Source organism: Sander vitreus, chromosome 13 (genome assembly GCF_031162955.1).
Source record: "Sander vitreus isolate 19-12246 chromosome 13, sanVit1, whole genome shotgun sequence".
Lineage (NCBI taxonomy): Eukaryota > Metazoa > Chordata > Actinopteri > Perciformes > Percidae > Sander > Sander vitreus.
The window spans coordinates 17143142-17160580 of NC_135867.1; the positions used below are offsets into that span (position 1 = coordinate 17143142).

General features: G+C 40.0%; 3 protein-coding genes across 3 annotated transcripts in view; 2 read left to right on the top strand and 1 right to left on the bottom strand.

Annotated features, from left to right (window-relative positions):
• map7d2a (MAP7 domain containing 2a) overlaps nt 1-1011 on the bottom strand; it is a 9422-nt gene extending 8411 nt beyond the window's left edge. Inside the window, exon 1 of the mRNA XM_078265259.1 lies at nt 699-1011. Within this exon, the coding sequence (XP_078121385.1) occupies nt 699-735 (37 nt within the window). The 5' untranslated portion in view covers nt 736-1011. The remainder of the gene's footprint in view (nt 1-698) is intronic.
• Nucleotides 1012-1721: 710 nt separating this feature from the next.
• On the top strand, nt 1722-10413 carry pdha1a (pyruvate dehydrogenase E1 subunit alpha 1a). The gene is made up of 11 exons (XM_078265260.1): nt 1722-1839; nt 3093-3161; nt 3259-3432; nt 3684-3810; nt 3963-4054; nt 4618-4710; nt 6238-6393; nt 6818-6889; nt 6976-7043; nt 7669-7777; nt 8662-10413. Exons 1-11 carry the CDS (start codon nt 1792-1794, stop codon nt 8824-8826), a joined length of 1173 nt encoding a protein of 390 aa, XP_078121386.1. The 5' UTR covers nt 1722-1791; the 3' UTR covers nt 8827-10413.
• A 940-nt stretch (nt 10414-11353) lies between these two features.
• prdx4 (peroxiredoxin 4) lies at nt 11354-16252 on the top strand. The gene is made up of 7 exons (XM_078265262.1): nt 11354-11685; nt 12626-12743; nt 12840-12956; nt 13235-13357; nt 15471-15601; nt 15720-15754; nt 16128-16252. The coding sequence occupies exons 1-7, from the start codon at nt 11478-11480 to the stop codon at nt 16176-16178; spliced, it is 783 nt and encodes a 260-aa protein (XP_078121388.1). The 5' UTR covers nt 11354-11477; the 3' UTR covers nt 16179-16252.
• The last annotated feature ends 1187 nt before the right edge of the window (nt 16253-17439 follow it).

Consider the following 17439-nt stretch of genomic DNA (forward strand, 5'->3'; position numbering starts at 1 on the left):
AAATGTATGGACGTGCAGGAAGATTTTCCTTCTTTTAGGGAGTGGAGGACAATGACCCAGTCTTTAACAAAGTCATCACACAATGGTTTGCTGCTCATAAAAAGTACACAGTATAATCCATGGGTCTGTCCTCCAGTGTCAGAGGCAGCAATCCAGTGTCCTCACTCTACACCCAATTGAACCCTTTTATCTGATTGAGTGACGTCATCACTAAAAACACACACACACACACACACACACACACACACACACACACACACACACACACACACACATCGTCTGATTTAGCTTTGACGGGACCGGACACTTATTAAATCTGTATGAGAAAGTGTAATACATCTGTCATAATAATATGACAGAAGCAAAGCACACAAAAGAGGCACACCAGTTCTGTTTTGCTCACTTTCACTCGTAATAAAAACCATAAGGCCTGGTGATTTGGGTTCATTTGAAAGAAAATAAAAAACTTGCACCTTATAGACTTGCATCTAGCCTATTGAAAACAAACAGACCAGTGAGCCTTCCCGAATAAACAAAACAGTGAAGCCCGATCATGACCGCACATCCAGCAGCACATAAAGCAGTGGAAATGTCAATTGCGTCATTCATGATGCTGCTTAAAATCGCGGCGCAAACGCATCAACAGAGCCCGAAAGCGTGATTAAACTTAAGCCTAACAAACGTTACATCAAGCTTACCTGTTATTGCACTGGATGATGTGACTGTTTTCGCCATGGTAGATGTCACAGGCACAAAACACCCAAATGTACGAACGTGCTCTCAGTCAAAACACTCTGCGGTGATGCCAATGCAGCACAGGTAGCCTATCCGTTTCCCTTCACGTCAGCAGCAGTAAGCGCAGCCACAGCGGACAAAAACAACAACAACACACTATTCAACTAGAAGGTCATTATGAATGCTGGAGATGATAGGCAGGACAGGAGAGTCTTTTGTGGATGGATGGAGGAGAGAGATGCTGGGGCTAGAGCGGAGATGATGATGCGCACACAATAGGAGTTTATACCGACCGACCACACTGTGCGTCGCAGCGTAAGCCCGCCCTGATATCAACACATTGCCGGTAGATGGGGGAGATTTCCTCTCTGCACACAGCTCAGCCAGGTCCAAACCAAATTTAGCTGGCTCTAATGCAATGACAGGCAGAAGGACAACACGCAGAATCAGAGCGTGGTCGCCTATAGGCCGAGTTTGCACCCATTAGCCTATATTAATGCAACAATTAGCCTAACTGTTTCCTAACCATTGATAACCTATCACATAGCATGTTCAGACTTTGCAGCGCATCCCATGGATGTATTAAGAGAACAACATAAGTAAAGTCACCATGGAAAACCAAAATATTATTTGTTCATGCATTGCCCATAAAACATATAAAACGTGACATGTTTCCTTATTTAGTGTAATAGCAATGCTTTATGATCATTTCTGTGTTTTGTCACCATCATCACTGTGTGAGCTTAGTTTGTGGCAAAGGGAGGATGATCACTTCAATACTTTCCTACATACTCGGTTTTAATTAGGTCAGAAAAATATGTAAATGCAAAAAAAGTGATTATTGTAACAGTAATACTAATACGTATTATTATCATTGTTTATTTATTTAATCCAACAAAAATATTATTTCAAACGTGTTATCACATACAGACCAGAGGAGAAGTGGTGGCAGCAGAGTACTTTCTGCCGTTATTGAAGACAGAGAAGAAGAAGAAGAGCGAGCGGAGCCGGAAGGACAGAGCCTGGCAGAAGGACGGAACCGTGAGCTAGCTAAGGATGCTGACCAATATCTCTAATGTGCTGAGGGCTTGTGCTCAGAGAAATGTAAGTATATTAAATTTAAACTATGGACACTCTTAGCCAAACATAGCATTACAGTCTCCCTCTAAGACATCCAACGTTTACCCAAAACAAGACTGTCATCGCTGTTCTGACCTTGTAGGGCCGAATGATAGCTTGTTTGGCTAGCTCAGCTAACATCTGCACAATATGTAATGTGTAACGTTATATTTTACGTAGTTTAACTCTTTGTTCTCAATATGGACTCAGAAGCTGTACATTATCTATTCTGATTAATTTCATTCTAAACAGAATGAGATACCTAACATTTGTAATACTTGTGGTGGTCAACTTTGATATAACGTTATATGTTTCCTACCAAAAACAATTAAGGTTAGTTATGTCAGTTTATTTTTTTGATCATGCACAACAAAACAAAACATGCAAGAATTAAATCCCCCTTCCAATACCATGGATATAGTGCTACTTGACCAGGCATGCCAAAACATGTACGCACTTCAATATCCAATGGTAAATAATCCAAATGAAATGACACAAGTGGTGTCAACATAAGACAGCACTTTCAAGCCGGAGAGCGGAGTTCACTATGCAGCGAAAACAAAATACTTTCACACTAGGACAGCAGGTTGTGTTTTAGACAACAATTAATATACTTAAAATTAATATATATATATATATATATATATATATATATATATATATATATATATATATATTAGAGCTGGGCAATATATTGATATTATATTGATATCGTGATATGAGACTAGATATCGTCTTAGATTTTGGATATCGTAATATGGCATAAGTGTTGTCTTTTCCTGGTTTTAAAGGCTGCTTTACAGTAAAGTGATGTCATTTTCTGAACGTACCAGACTGTTGTAACTGTTCTATTATTTACCTTTACCCACTAAGTCATTATATCCACTTTACTGATGATTATTTATCAAAAATCTCATTGTGTAAATATTTTGTGAAAGCACCAATAGTCAACACTACAATATCGTTGTGTTATAGATATCGAGGTATTTGGTCAAAAATATCGGGATATTTGATTTTCTCCATATCGCCCAGCCTTATTATATATTATAACTTCTGGCCTATTTTGTTAAATGGAAAAAAAAATGGTTTTGTTTAAAAACATGCTTGTATTTTTTTAAAGAAAGGGGAAAAAAAAATATTGCTTTGCTATTGATACTGAAACTCAGGTGTTGTATTGAACATTTTCAAACCTTAACAGATTTGTCTTTATTTCTTTTTAAATCTTGTATGCCACGCAGGGAGCTGCAGCAGTCGTGTCAGCACGCACATATGCTGACTTCACAACCGAGGCTACCTTTGAAATAAAGGTAACCTTCAAACACCCAAGTTGAATTGTGTACGAAACTGATCAATGCATATATAATGGCAGCTTGTGCGTTATTGTGGGGATTTTCTTCTCTCTAGAAATGTGACATCCACAAGCTGGACGAGGCCCCGGCCACTCAGGTGGTTATGACTCGTGAGGAGGGTCTGCAGTACTACCGCACCATGCAGACCATAAGGCGTATGGAGCTGAAAGCAGATCAGCTGTATAAGCAGAAGATCATCAGAGGATTCTGCCACTTGTATGACGGCCAGGTTGAGTGCACTATATGTTTTCCTAAACTATAGTAAAAAATATAGAAAGAGTTTCACTTCAATGTTATAGTAATGATTTTGTGTTTGCTGCTGTGAAAAAAATATTAAATGACATAAAGTAAAGTCTGCCTTGTAATACAACCGGATATCATTCATCACTTTAAAACTCTACTGACGGCAAAACCTATTTAAATATATCAATTATAATACATTTGAAAAACAATTTCAAGCGGTTTGTTTTTTCCTTGTAGGAGGCCTGTGCAGTTGGAATCGAAGCGGGAATTAATTTGACAGACCACCTGATCACTGCGTACCGCGCCCACGGCTACACTTACACCAGAGGAGGGACTGTGAAGGAGATCATGGCTGAGCTCACCGGTGAGTCTGCAATGCTGACACATTGTGACATTTTCCGTCACAAGATAATTTTGAGCTCCAATCACGGTTGATTTTGAGATGAAAATAGTTCTTCTGTTTATCTTTCACCTCAGCTTTCTTACCCCTGCATGTTTTTGTTTTTTAATTTACAGGCAGAAGAGGAGGTATTGCAAAGGGCAAAGGAGGCTCTATGCACATGTACACTAAACACTTCTATGGAGGAAATGGAATTGTCGGAGCTCAGGTATATTAGTGACGTCTATTAGCAAGCTGTTTTGAAAAGGAAATTAGTGAATTTATCATTGTTTCTTTGTGTCACATGCTCTCTGAGCTGGAGTGATGATGAAATTGGAATGTACCGATTCACATGCTGTGGGTGTAAACATAAATCTACATGTCCTACCAGTATGCTGTCAGTTTGATGTAGTTGTGATATGTCTTAAAAGGTATGGTGGGTCTGATATTGTGGAAATATAGTGGAGCTAAATGAAGGTGACATTGGTCACAAACATGCTTATGTTTGCCTGCATATTCCATAACGGTGTGGCTGGTGCCCCAGTTTTGCTGGAAATATTATGGCAAGAAACCAAGAAGAACAAGAAATGATTGATATTATCTGATTTCTCGAGCCATAAGTTGTCACTGAACTCGAGGCACCACCCAGACTAATGACATTGTGTCAGTGCCAAACAAATCATAACAACATAAGACTCTACTTCATGAACAGCTTCTTATGTTGTTTAAACAAGCGCTTTATACATAAAGATTGATATAATGTAACCCCAGACATCTCTAAATTCTCTCCAGGTTCCCCTGGGGGCTGGTGTTGCTCTGGCCTGCAAGTATCTTGGCAACAACGAGCTGTGTGTCAGTCTCTATGGTGATGGTGCTGCCAATCAGGTATAGCCCAGAAATCCCTGCGGTTTTAGTGGGTATTCACAACAAGAAAAGTGATCCGGTGATTTTCCACAGGGTGGCATGGAGTGTCAATGAAACGGGCCATTTGTGTGACGTCTTTTTGTGTTCTTTAACCCCCCCCCCCCAACAAAGCACAGGTAGACTTTATATATCACAATTACTGTTTTGTGTCAGATCGTTTACAGATTTCGACGTTTCCGACCGCACTTGAAGGCAGCTTATTTCACAGGAGGAGAGAGTGAAAGAAAAGGGCCGAGTGAGACGCAGCGAGTTTTGTTGTTGCAGGAAACATTCAGCTATTCTACAAACTCCCGGGCCGTTCAGTGCGTGTGTTTTGTTTTTTACCCTCATAATGTTTAAAAACTTTCTTGTGGCAGAGATACACTGACAAGTCTGAGCCACTATTACATGATTGGCCACTGCAGCGTGATGTGGGGTTGCATTTCTCGAACGTTTCGGTCTCAACTTTTCGCCGCAGGCTTGCTGCGTTTTTTGAGTGTCCAGCCTGGGGCTACCCCCACCGCAGCCTAGATGCACCACCCCCATTAAAAATGAATAATAAATAATGTGTTTTTGCCTGAACGCAGCCGTAGTCTAGCTTTGTTTAATTACTGGATAGGATCAGTAGCAGCTTCGTTCAAAGTAGGGGACAGTCTTTCTCCAATAATGAAGGTTTTATACTACTGTACTTTATTAACTACTACTACTACTATACTTCATAAATATCTATCCATGCGGCAGTGGGGGCTGCAGGGCGGAGCCGGAACAAAACCGAGATTCAACTTTTGGAGAAACACAACCCAACGTCACCCTGCGGTGGCCAATCATGTAACCGGCAATCAGAAATCAGTCCGTTTTGAGGTGGTGTGAGAGTCCCGTACAGTAAACGGGAAACATCACTGCCTGCATTGATGCCACAAGAAAGTTTTATAACCCTATGAGGGTAAAAACAAAACACAAGCACTTAAATGGCCAGGAGTTTGTGGAACAGCTGACTGTTTGCCAAACAACAAAACACATTCACAGTCTCTTTTCTTTTTCTCCTTCTCCATAAAATGAAGCTGCCTTCAAGTGTGGTCAGAAATGTAGAGATCTATAAACGAAAAACAATAACTGTGAAATATAAAGTCTACTTGTGAGGGCCATTTAAGTGACACTCCCAACACAACACAACCCTGCTTTTTCTGGTCTGAATGGGCCCTAATAGTCTGTTTCTCTACTTTTGAATCAGAGCTCCTACTGATCTTATAGACATCTTGTAACTGAGCTAACCTAGGCTGCTTACTGCACACCTTCAAATTCAACACGGGGACATAAAGTTGCTGCAGGGAAAATGGTTTACCTCCCCAAAAGAGTTAACTGAAATGAAATAAGAAACTTCCCAAGCTGTTTACATAAACATACTTGTATAATATTTACTCTGCTCTATACTTCTAATGTAAGCTAACAAAAAGAAGAACGGTCATATCTTTGCGCCACATTAAAAGAAATTCTTTGTGAACGTCACAGGGTCAGATTTTTGAAACCTACAATATGGCAGCACTTTGGAAGCTGCCCGCCATCTTCATCTGTGAGAACAACAGGTATGGCATGGGCACGTCAGTGGAGCGAGCTGCAGCCAGCACAGACTACTACAAGAGAGGAGACTTCATTCCTGGTCTCAGGGTACTGTCCTTACTCACGTCTTTGAACCCTTTTTCCCCCACTGATTAAACAGACTATACAATAGAATTCCTATGTTATTTATATATGTTTGCACAGCTTTAGTTTGTAAATTTGAGCAAAATATCGGTGGTGAGAACAAGTGTCTGCCAAATAAATGTAATATGATGCATACCTGGTATCACTCCAAACCTTCATATACGATACAGTACCCCATATACACAGTAGCCCTAAACTTGTGAGTTTATCACTCATGTATTTAGTCAACAGCAATTTTTGTTGTAATGTGAAACTTGATAAAAGGTGTTAGTGAGTGTTGTTGTCCTTTCGCTGTCCATATGATCAGTTCAGTAGAAATTCCTATAATGTATTTCTTGAAAGGGGCACATGAGAAATAAATTTGGGGTATTGTTTTTTTTGCGTCCAGGTGGATGGAATGGATGTTCTGTGTGTTCGGGAAGCAACCAAGTTTGCAGCTGATCACTGCCGATCTGGGAAGGTGAGTTACAAACACTGAATATGAATGGCAGGAAATGTGGTTGTCAGTTTCTCAGCTAAGTTATTTTTGTTCTACCTTTTAATCAGGGTCCCATGCTCATGGAGCTTCAGACCTACCGCTATCATGGACACAGTATGAGCGATCCTGGTGTCAGGTAAAATATATCACAGTTCCTGATCTTTGTAAACTTTACTTTATTACAATTGAAATGTTTGCTGTAACTGATTGCTATACATATATTATCTTTAAAGCACGTTTCATAATTGAATAATAATCATTTTATTCATGTATTAATAATAATCTGACGTAAAAATGTTATCCTCACTGTGCCGCTGCCCCTTGCTTCTGCCACTGTCCCACAGTAGTAGTAATAGTTGATGTACCCTCCTTCCTGCTGTAGTGGCCTTGCAATGCCCAGACCACAGCCTAGGGATGGGCTGAATACAGACTCTAATATTGCTATTGTGTGTATCAAACGAATGTAAGGATGAGAAATGTAAACACACCACAAATCATAGTCAAGTTACCAGAATTTTGTTCTTTGAAACAAAAATACCAGATCCCTCCACCAGTATTAAGGGGATTATTAGTGTTATTTGCAATGACCCCAAATCAATTATCTTCATATTGATAGTGGTTAGTAAAAGGAATGTATTGCTGGTAATCAAGATTTATAAATACTTAAGTTGTAGCGCTTGGATTTGGTGTCAGCTCTAAAAAAAAGAAGATTGTATTAGTGCATCCCTACAACATCCCTGCACCAATCTCTCCCCTCTCAGCTACCGTACACGTGAGGAGATCCAGGAGGTCCGCGGTAAGAGTGACCCTATCTCCATGCTGAAGGACCGCATGCTCAGCAACAACATGGCCAGCATAGAGGAGCTCAAGGTAGCGAATATTTTCAGTTTGTAAAGTGAAAAAATGCTGCTACGGAGAGTTGTCCACTGATAAATTCACATATATGTATCATCCATAGCACTTTTTTAAATATTTTTTTTAGTTTAGATTTTGAAAGTGTAATTAATCGAAGAGTCGCACCATGTGTTTTCAACAAGGTTGTCGATTTGTAAAAGAAAACAAACACGAAGAGAAAGAAGTATATTTTATTATGAAGATGGCTGATTAATAAATAATAATAATTAATGTGTGTTTGGGGTAACGAGATTGAAACCACAAATTACCAAACCAATAATCCAAACATTCTGAGGTGGTCATGAATGCATCTATCCACATTAACAGCCTATAGGTGCAAGACATCTACATAGCATGCATCTAGAAAACACAAGCAATACAATATTATACCATATAACATTAACATGGAGTTTAGGGATATTGATTAAGCATTCACACACAAAGCTTCAGTGCATTGTTTGAACACGAGAGGGCTAGTCTCACTGGTCCTTTGTGATCCCAGCTGAAGTCACCACAGCACAAATACTGTAGATGACAAGCTGGCCTCAGGCAAACACGGAGGACTTGAAGTGCAGTGCACCATTTGGAAGTGTTTTTAGTTTAATTCAGTTCATTAATAAAATGGCAAAAATACAAGATTTGTTTTTAGTAAGACACATTTGTCTGCTATATACTGTATGTTGTCTGTTACAGGTGCCTCAGTGATCAAGACCTATTGAAAATATTCCTGAACATACTGTATATTCCAATGTATTAAAATTTTATATGAATATGATTTTATATATGTATTTTTTTTTCTAAATAATGTTCTAATTATTTCTAAACTACTATAACCTGTCTTACCTGTGCTGTGTCTGTAGGAGATTGATGTGGCGGTGAGGAAGGAAATTGAAGATGCTGCTCAGTTTGCCACCACAGATCCTGAGCCCCTACTGGAAGAATTGTGCAATCACATCTTTTACAACGATCCAGCCCTGGAGGTGCGCGGTACGAACCCGTGGACCAAGCTGAAGTCTGTTAGCTAAAGTATTTTCATCCCCTCTTTTCATCACGTCATCCACCCAATAATATATTTACCCCCCCCCCTCCCCCCTTCCACTCACACATGCGCACACATCATACAATGTACCATAAACTAGTGCCTCGGACCCAGAGCTTGAACCATCAGCAAGTAAATGAATTTCAGTGCTGTACAGTTTTAACAGCAGGGACAATATTCCCAAAGATGTTCTGAATATAAAACTCACAGAAGATTGACAAGATAATACCTTAATTGTTTTTTATTTTAGAGCGAACCTCAAGAAATTACTTAAGCTACTGTATTTAAGGAATATAGGGTTCCCTTAACATTAGGTACTTAGAAGGTTTTGTGAATCTGGCCCCATGTGAATAAAATATTTACTAGATTCTAAATTTGCTTGATTGATGATAATCTCGGGTCGCTTTTGAGGTGTACGAAAGCAAATGTCCATCCATCGCTGTTCATCTCATTAAGAGAATGATGTATCATTCAGTTTGAGTAACCAATTTTTGTCTTCTTTTTTTTTTTTTTTTAACCTGTTACAAAGAACGATAAAAGGCAGCAGGGTCAAGTCTGTTGTTACTATCAACCTCCTCAATATATAGACAATGTTTTTCTTTTAATATACTGTAAGAGGGTGAAGAATACCAATGGAAAGGTTTGAAATATTTTAATTTATCTTGCCAAACCAAACGTGCCTGGCAGATCTCATGTTGTTTAGAGGATGGATGTGTCATCTCATGTTTGTGTCACTCCGAGCTGAGCAGCTGATGCTAACGCGTCTAAAAGTCAGGTGGTTGAAGACGTGTTCACAGTGGGTTAACTTTCATGTGTTTATTTTGCCAATACTCTGGTGCTCAGGTGCCTTGTTTGAGTTTCATGACAAAAACATAAACCGCTCATTTTCATGTATTTGGAAAGGTTTTACTCAAATTTTGATGTACATTGTGTGTAAATATTTACACTCAAAATGACCACAAGCTGAAACATCTATTGCAGAAACAACGGTGAATGTAAACATGATGACTTATAGTCAGAGTGCATTCATCAGCTAACCTTCATATTCCCATAAGAGTAAAGTATTGTTGGATCAGTAGCTTTGTGCGCTACTTGTATGTTTTGCTCAGAAGGTGTTTTGTGCTATTTAAACACTTTAGCAGTGGTACATTATTGGCTCAGATGTGCAGGGATACATGGACATTTAAAATTTCAGTCTGTTTTTTTTTCTTGTCAAGTACTTGAACACATTATTGTTAAAAAAGAAAATGACTACACTAGATAGCAAAATAAAAACAACTTCCATATCAAGACTGCTAGCAGCGAGCTGCCATCTTTTTGTAACAAGTGCTTGTAACCCTTTAATGGGTACCAGAAGGGAAGGGGCTTTTCTCTGTCATGTGAAAAGTATTTAGTCAAATAAGAAGACAGACTAAAATTTTAAATGTCAATACCTGTCTTAATACAACTCACACAGTGCGAGTATTTGTTGTAATAAACTGTTACATTGAGGGTGACAGATGATGCAGGGAAGCGCTCCATGGAAACATTGTTTTTATGTGTGCGCCACTGTAATAAAAAGACTAAGATACTGTATTTGTGTACTCCTCTTTGTCTGTATGTATGTTGGGTTAATTCTCCCAAACTTTGAGCTTGTACTTCAGTGAACCATACTCATGTTACTTTTTATAGCAAAGTAATTATTGGTTTATAAATGCAATAGGGCATGTCTTCCAAATGAATACCTTTTCATTTTATAGGACTATACCAGTAGAGGCAGCACTGACTCTTTTTTGATCATCTAAATATTTGCTTTTAGGGAGAGTAGTTAGTCCCATGTCAAGGGAATTTGATACATAGTAAAGTCACCAGTCAAGGCATTTCTTGTAGAGACAATAGCGAAGTAAATCAAGTTGTTTGATTGTGGGGTGAAAAGTTTGATCTGTCAACACTGCAAATAAATGTGCAAAGTGATTCCGGTAAAGAACTTAACCTGACGAAAAGGAAATGTGTTAATTGTAAACTTTTATGTCTGATTTTCATTATTAAGAAATAAGCTTTAATCAGGAAAATCATGAATGGTCTGTAAATTCAATACGGTGTGACTTTTAATGCTTATATACTTTGCTTTTTATAAAACTTTATAGGTGTCTTGGTCAGTGTGGAGGCATGCTATGCTGGATGATGTGCTGTGGAGGGGTGCAGAGTGAAGAAGAGAGAACTTCTTTGGGGTGGCAACAATTCTATGATTTCAAAGATGCTTCCAAATGTTAAACCCCTACAGTACTTAGCAACCCAGGCTGAATGTCAAGAATTTCAAAGTAGGTCAGGTACTAACAGTGAGCAGGAAATATACATACATGTAGCTAAGAAAGAAAGGGTATGTTGAATTATGGAAAGGCAGTGGTATTTCTATTTTATTGAGGAAACTGGGTTAAAGAGGAAAGAATGTGGTGAGGGGAGTGGGCGTCAGGAGCTAATTATCTCCAGAAGATGGCAGTAATGCAACAATAAGGACGCCAGCTGGAGCAAAATCTAAATGAAGAAGAAGAGGAAGAAGAAGAAGAGGACGAAGGCTGGCTCCTGAAATCCTGCCTAAAGGCTGAAACACATTGCCATTGCCAGGCAGTAGTTGGGTGCTCTCAAGGAGACGGTACAATGGAGTTTCTCTTGCACAATAATATAAAGAAGGAGCTTTTCCGTGCGCTCTGCACCGCTCTCCTCTTCCTCTTCACAACATCTGCAGAGGAAGGCGCTAATGTAAAAAGCTCCCAGTGTCACAACTACGCGGGAGGAAATGTCTATCCTGGAGAGGCTTTCCGCGTGCCTGTGTCTGACCATTCCCTGCACCTCAGCAAAGCCAAGAGTGAGTTTCTCTCCTGAGTTCATCCAGAGGTGGCAAGTTAGTATTTTGCATAATGAACGTGCGCAGTGATAGTTTTTTCTTCCTGACAAACGCAGCAGCTGCTGCAGCTTCAGCATGGTGAGCCTGCTGTCAGGACAATAGAAACAAACTGACAGTGTCCGCCTGCAGTTTGTGATGTCTTATAGTTTAAGTCTCAGTTGACAGTTAAGATGTTTGTGTCACTAACACGAGGCCGAACTTTTAATCGTATGTATGTATGTATGTATGTGTGTGTGTGTGTGTGTGTGTGTGTGTGTGTGTGGGGGGGGGGGTGTTTGTAGGACACGTCATTGCATGAAATTCATTGGATTGCGTTCCTCCCTCCACCCCTTCGACACATGACTCCTTATAATAACAGCAGGCGTTAGACAAAATAACAGAAACACTTAGAAACTATCGGAGGCATATAAAACTTAACGTGGGCTTGTATGACTCCCTATAATATGTAGTCTTGTAAGCAAATGTAATTATACTTATGGCCCCAGCTGTTTGTCTCTGTATGCCATGTGTCGTCATCACTCTTGAGACTGAGACTACCCCATGCCACAGTCCCCGACAGTGTTTGTGCACCAGCACACATGGGCTCTGTTCCACTTGTGAGAAGAATACTGGTGGCATATTATGTCAGGTGTGCATGAACAGGGGTCATAGAGATTTAAATATTTATCACAACCAAATTGCTTGTTGCCATCTCCATAGACGTATATAGAATAGAGAAAAATATATAAACAAAGAGAAAAATAATACAAACATTTCAAAGAGCACATGTAGGCATAATAAAATAATAAAAACAAAGAGCAAAGTAGTAAATATAATAGTAATTCAAGTGGATACGGAATATGGGATATGAAATGCTGAGCAATATGGGACATCAATCCATGTATTTTTCTTTTTACATAAGTTTCGAAGCCCGCGCCACACTGGGAAGGAACAGCCGTAATTAACGGTGAATTCAAGGAGGTGAAGCTGTCCGACTACAAAGGCAAATATCTTGTCTTTTTCTTCTATCCACTGGACTTGTGAGTAACATTTGAGACACGCATTACATTATCGCTACATTTGTGTTGCTGCACAACAGAGTCTATTCTTATGTAAATGTGTTTTTTCCTTTGCAGCACATTTGTCTGCCCCACTGAGATCATTGCATTCAGCGATCGCGTGCATGAGTTTCAAGCCATTAATACAGAATTGGTCGCTTGTTCTGTCGACTCCCAGTTTACCCACCTGGCCTGGTAAGATCGCTGTCCCCATTACACCCACAACATGCTCTCAGACTTTAATGGCCTAGTTAAGATAAAACCTAACAGACATCCAATAACAGACACTTTAGTAGTATATGGGGAGTGGGTGCTTTTTGTATTACGTTTTACACACATTGACTGTTTGTTATTTTGCGCTCTAGAGCTCTACTTAAATTTTCCTTTTGCAATATATTTTTTGAAGAGTGAATCATTTTGCTAACAGTACACTCAGAGCATTGTGTTTACCTCACACTTCTTGTTATTTACAGGATCAATACGTCCAGGAAGCAGGGTGGACTTGGAAAATTGAAAATCCCTCTGTTGTCTGACCTCACTCACCAGATTTCAAAAGACTACGGAGTCTACCTGGAGGACCAGGGACACACACTAAGGTACAGTTTCACATTTACACTCACCTAAACGATTATTAGGAACACCTGTTAAATTTCTCGTTAATGTAATTATCTAATCAACCAATCACATGGCAGCTGCTTCAATGCATTTAGGGGTGTGGTCCTGGTCAAGACAATCTCCTGAACTCCATACTGAATACAGAATGTGATCTAAACAACTTTGAGCGTGGTATGGTTGTTGGTGCCAGACGGGCTGATCTGAGTATTTCACAATCTGCTCAGTTACTGGGATTTTCACGCACAACCATTTCTAGGGTAAGAATGGTCTGAAAAAGGAAAAACATCCAGTACGCGGCAGTCCTGTGGGCGAAAATGCCTTGTTGATGCTAGAGGTCAGAGGAGAATGGGCCGACTGATTCAAGCTGATAGAAGATCAACTTTGACTCAAATAACCACTCGTTACAACCAAGGTATGCAGCAAAGCATTTGTGAAGCCACAACACGCACAACCTTGAGGTGGATGGGCTACACCAGCAGAAGACCCCACCGGGTACCACTCATCTCCACTAAAAATAGGAAAATGAGGCTACAATTTGCACGAGCTCCCCAAAATTGTGCAGTTGAAGACTGGAAAAATGTTGCCTGGTCTGATGAGTCTCGACATTCAAATGGTAGTCAGAATTTGGCGTAAACAGAATGAGAACATGGATCTGTCATGCCTTGTTACCACTGTGCAGGCTGGTGGTGGTTGTGTAATGGTGTGGGGGATGCTATCCTATCAATAGGGGCTTTCCAACCGGAGGGATTTTTGCAGTTCTTAGAACTAAACGTTACTAGAACACTTTTTTCGTCGTATTCCGACAGGAAAAATGTGGGGATTTTTAAGTTCCTCTGGCCGCAGTAGCGTACTTTCTTAGCTCCTACTTCAGAGCAGGGTCTTTTCCCTTTTCCTGGGTGTACTTGATTGGTCGAACTTATAAGTCACGCCCACTGCCAACTCGGAACTTGCAGACAGAGCAACAACCAACAACGGGACATTTTTAACAATTTTCACCATCTTATTCATCATTAAATTCACTTCTGACAACGTTTTAGGCGAGAAATTAACTGTTTAGATTTCGAATATAGGCAGTCTTGCATAAATTGATGCCAAATGGAATTTGCTTCAAAGTTTTCGGAGTTGAGAAGCTCCATGAAGTGAGGCGACAGCCAGCAGGCGCCTGCCCCGGCTTCTAGCTCGTTGCTCGGCCAGTCATGCTCAGACACCTCGCTGTAAGCTGGAGGTCTCTCAGACCCCTCTCGTCAATAAGAGGCTTTTATTTCGCCATTGACGGTTCGTCGACTGTTGTTTAAATATCACAACACATGTCCATTATAAGATTAACGGGAACCTGTGGTTAACTGTCTTTTCGGAGTTAAACTCCACAAGGGTGTCCTGCGGCTCGCCGGCCATCACACACACACACACACACACACACACACACACACACACACACACGTCCACAGTGCAGCAGGCAGAGGCGGGGTGTGTTCCGAGTATAATAAAGCCCCATCTGTGTTGAGCAAAACATTACGTGAATTACTACGAGAATGGATGGAATGCGGAACTCGGAAAAGTGGACTGATGCGGAGGTGCAGGCACTGCAGGCCATGTACGGCCTCCTCCATGTTGCTTTGTTGTTGTTGTATGTGGCGCTAAGGTCTAGTGGCGATGCTATAAAGACCGTTGCCGTGCTTGCGTCACTCCCTTACCCCTAATATGGGCCAACATTTCTAAAGAATGCTTCCAGCACCTTGTTGAATCAGTGCCACAAAGAATTAAGGCAGTTGTGAAAGCGAAAGGGGGTCACACATGGTATTAGTATGGTGTACCTAATAATCCTTTAGGTGAGTGTACATTAATGTCCATTATCAAATGTTATCAAAGTGCATAGGCAATCAACACTGTTATGCAACCATGAGGTGCTTTAGGAGTAAACAAAAGACGAGGAGCAGTAAAATACATACAAATCGCATTTGATGCTTGTACAATGTGGAATAATGTGCTTTATACAGTTTAAAAGTCATAACTAACTGGTTATTTTAACAACTATGTAGAAGTTTAACAGTAAGTCATGCTTGAATCTCACTTGTCTGTCCGTGTCTCTCTCAGGGGACTCTTCATCATTGATGACAAAGGCATCCTGAGGCAGATCACCATGAACGATCTTCCAGTGGGAAGATCTGTGGATGAGACTCTGCGGCTTGTGCAGGCCTTCCAGTACACTGACAAACACGGAGAAGGTACAAAGAGTTAATTTAAACTGCAGTACCTGAAAACTAATAAGTGGTTTTCGGTAAATTCTTTGAGCTGTTTTTCTTGTACTGACTGGAATTATTTTTTTTTTTTTTTTTTTTACAGTGTGTCCAGCAGGATGGAAGCCAGGCAGTGACACAGTGAGTATCACTGGAGCAACGACTGACAACGACTGACTATGATAGATATGTATTTTCTAATCAGTCTGTCTGCGTCCAGCTAGTGCAATAACACATATTGTGTCTGTTTTGCAATAAGAAAAGCATTGCACAAATAAGTTAAGGAGTTCATTTTTGTATTGTGAAGTTGGAAACTAAGCAATACAGGAGACATAATAAATACAGGATACAGGACAGAATAGAGGATACACCCAAGCAGACTACTTTGTTGTCAAAGATCTGCATAAGTCACAGCCTGGTTTACAGCATTTTCTGGTATATTTCTATCGTCTAGTGTATTTCTTATTATCATAAATACTTATTGTGCACTAATTTGATTAATTCTCTCCCACAGATCATTCCCGACCCTTCAGGCAAGCTGAAGTATTTTGATAAACTCAACTGATCAGTGTTTCTGTCGTCCCAGTCTGTGAAATCCCTCACTTACTGAAAATCCAAATAAAATGTGTTTTCATAAAATGCTGTCTGGCTGCTCTTTTAGATTCATCTGACTGAGTGACCACACACAATGGCAGTTTTAGCTCTGTTCACACTGGGAAACTGGGAATGAACAGCTGTCTATTGATGTGAATTTACTCGCAACGGATTACAAAGAGTCATCAGACACATTACCAGTTATGGTGTATGTTTTGTATCTGCTAGAATGTAAATGTGAGGTAAACACAGCAGCCTTCACACATCTTGCCTTGGAAAGTAACCCCAGGCTCAGTCAGTTAAGACAACTTCCCTTAAGCATTTACTCAAAGGAATAAGTTCACATTGGTAATGGTCTTTGAGCGAAACTGCAAATTCTGGGTAAACAGCATACTTCAAGAGAAACTGAGTTGGTCAACAGCAGCACATTACTGCTTTGTCCTAAATCATAGAGAAACAGGAGAATAAAAGTGGTGTGAAAGGTATCAAAGAACATGCCAATGCGAGTTTTTGCATGTGGGTATAGCTGACTAATGGCTGAGATAGCTTGGGGGGGAAAAAAACGCATTGTGTGGTATTTTGCAAATAACTGGACGTTCAGTACAGGTGCACTACATTTTAGAATAGTGCAAATAAGAAATTACCTAACATTTTAGAAGAATATGACTACGTGATTTTGGCCTTGTAACTGAAATGTCATGTTTGTGATATGGTTTGTAGTTTGTTCGTAGTAGCAGAAACATTTCTCTTAAGCAAGTCAACCAAACACAATTGCATCAAGCCTGATACACCAAACACTGAAGGGCCAGTATGTCTGACTGTCACCAGAGAATATCATCTTGTGGGAAGCTAGCACATGTCTTTTCAAAGGCACTGTGTGAGGCCGTCTGGAGTATGAATACTTAAAGTCTTAAAACGTGACTTAAAGATGCTTTCCGGGTTAATTATTACACAAAAGATGTCGCCACATCAAAACATTGTTTCTAAGCGACCAAATAAAATAATTAATCTGTCACCTGCTCATTCATGGCTGTTAATAACCTCAAATGTCCCAACTTATTTTCCTTTTTATTGGCAGTACAACCCATTAACAACATATTATATAAATGGGACCATGGATAGATCAATAAAAAAATAGTTTTTCTGATCTCAGCAAAGCACATCATTGTTTGACTGTGTCTGAATGGAAGCAAGAGTGACTTACAGAAGAACAACTCTATTGGTAAATGTAC

What these genes read in the sequence shown, in the direction of transcription:
- pdha1a (XM_078265260.1), top strand. Translation starts at nt 1,792, where the DNA reads ATGCTGACCAATATCTCTAATGTGCTGAGGGCTTGTGCTCAGAGAAAT. An exon ending in ACTTCATTCCTGGTCTCAGG is followed by an intron (nt 6,394 to 6,817) that starts GTACTGTCCTTA and finishes TTTTGCGTCCAG; the next exon opens with GTGGATGGAATGGATGTTCT. An exon ending in ATCACTGCCGATCTGGGAAG is followed by an intron (nt 6,890 to 6,975) that starts GTGAGTTACAAA and finishes CCTTTTAATCAG; the next exon opens with GGTCCCATGCTCATGGAGCT.
- prdx4 (XM_078265262.1), top strand. Translation starts at nt 11,478, where the DNA reads ATGGAGTTTCTCTTGCACAATAATATAAAGAAGGAGCTTTTCCGTGCG. An exon ending in GCACCTCAGCAAAGCCAAGA is followed by an intron (nt 11,686 to 12,625) that starts GTGAGTTTCTCT and finishes TTTTTACATAAG; the next exon opens with TTTCGAAGCCCGCGCCACAC. An exon ending in GACCAGGGACACACACTAAG is followed by an intron (nt 13,358 to 15,470) that starts GTACAGTTTCAC and finishes TGTCTCTCTCAG; the next exon opens with GGGACTCTTCATCATTGATG.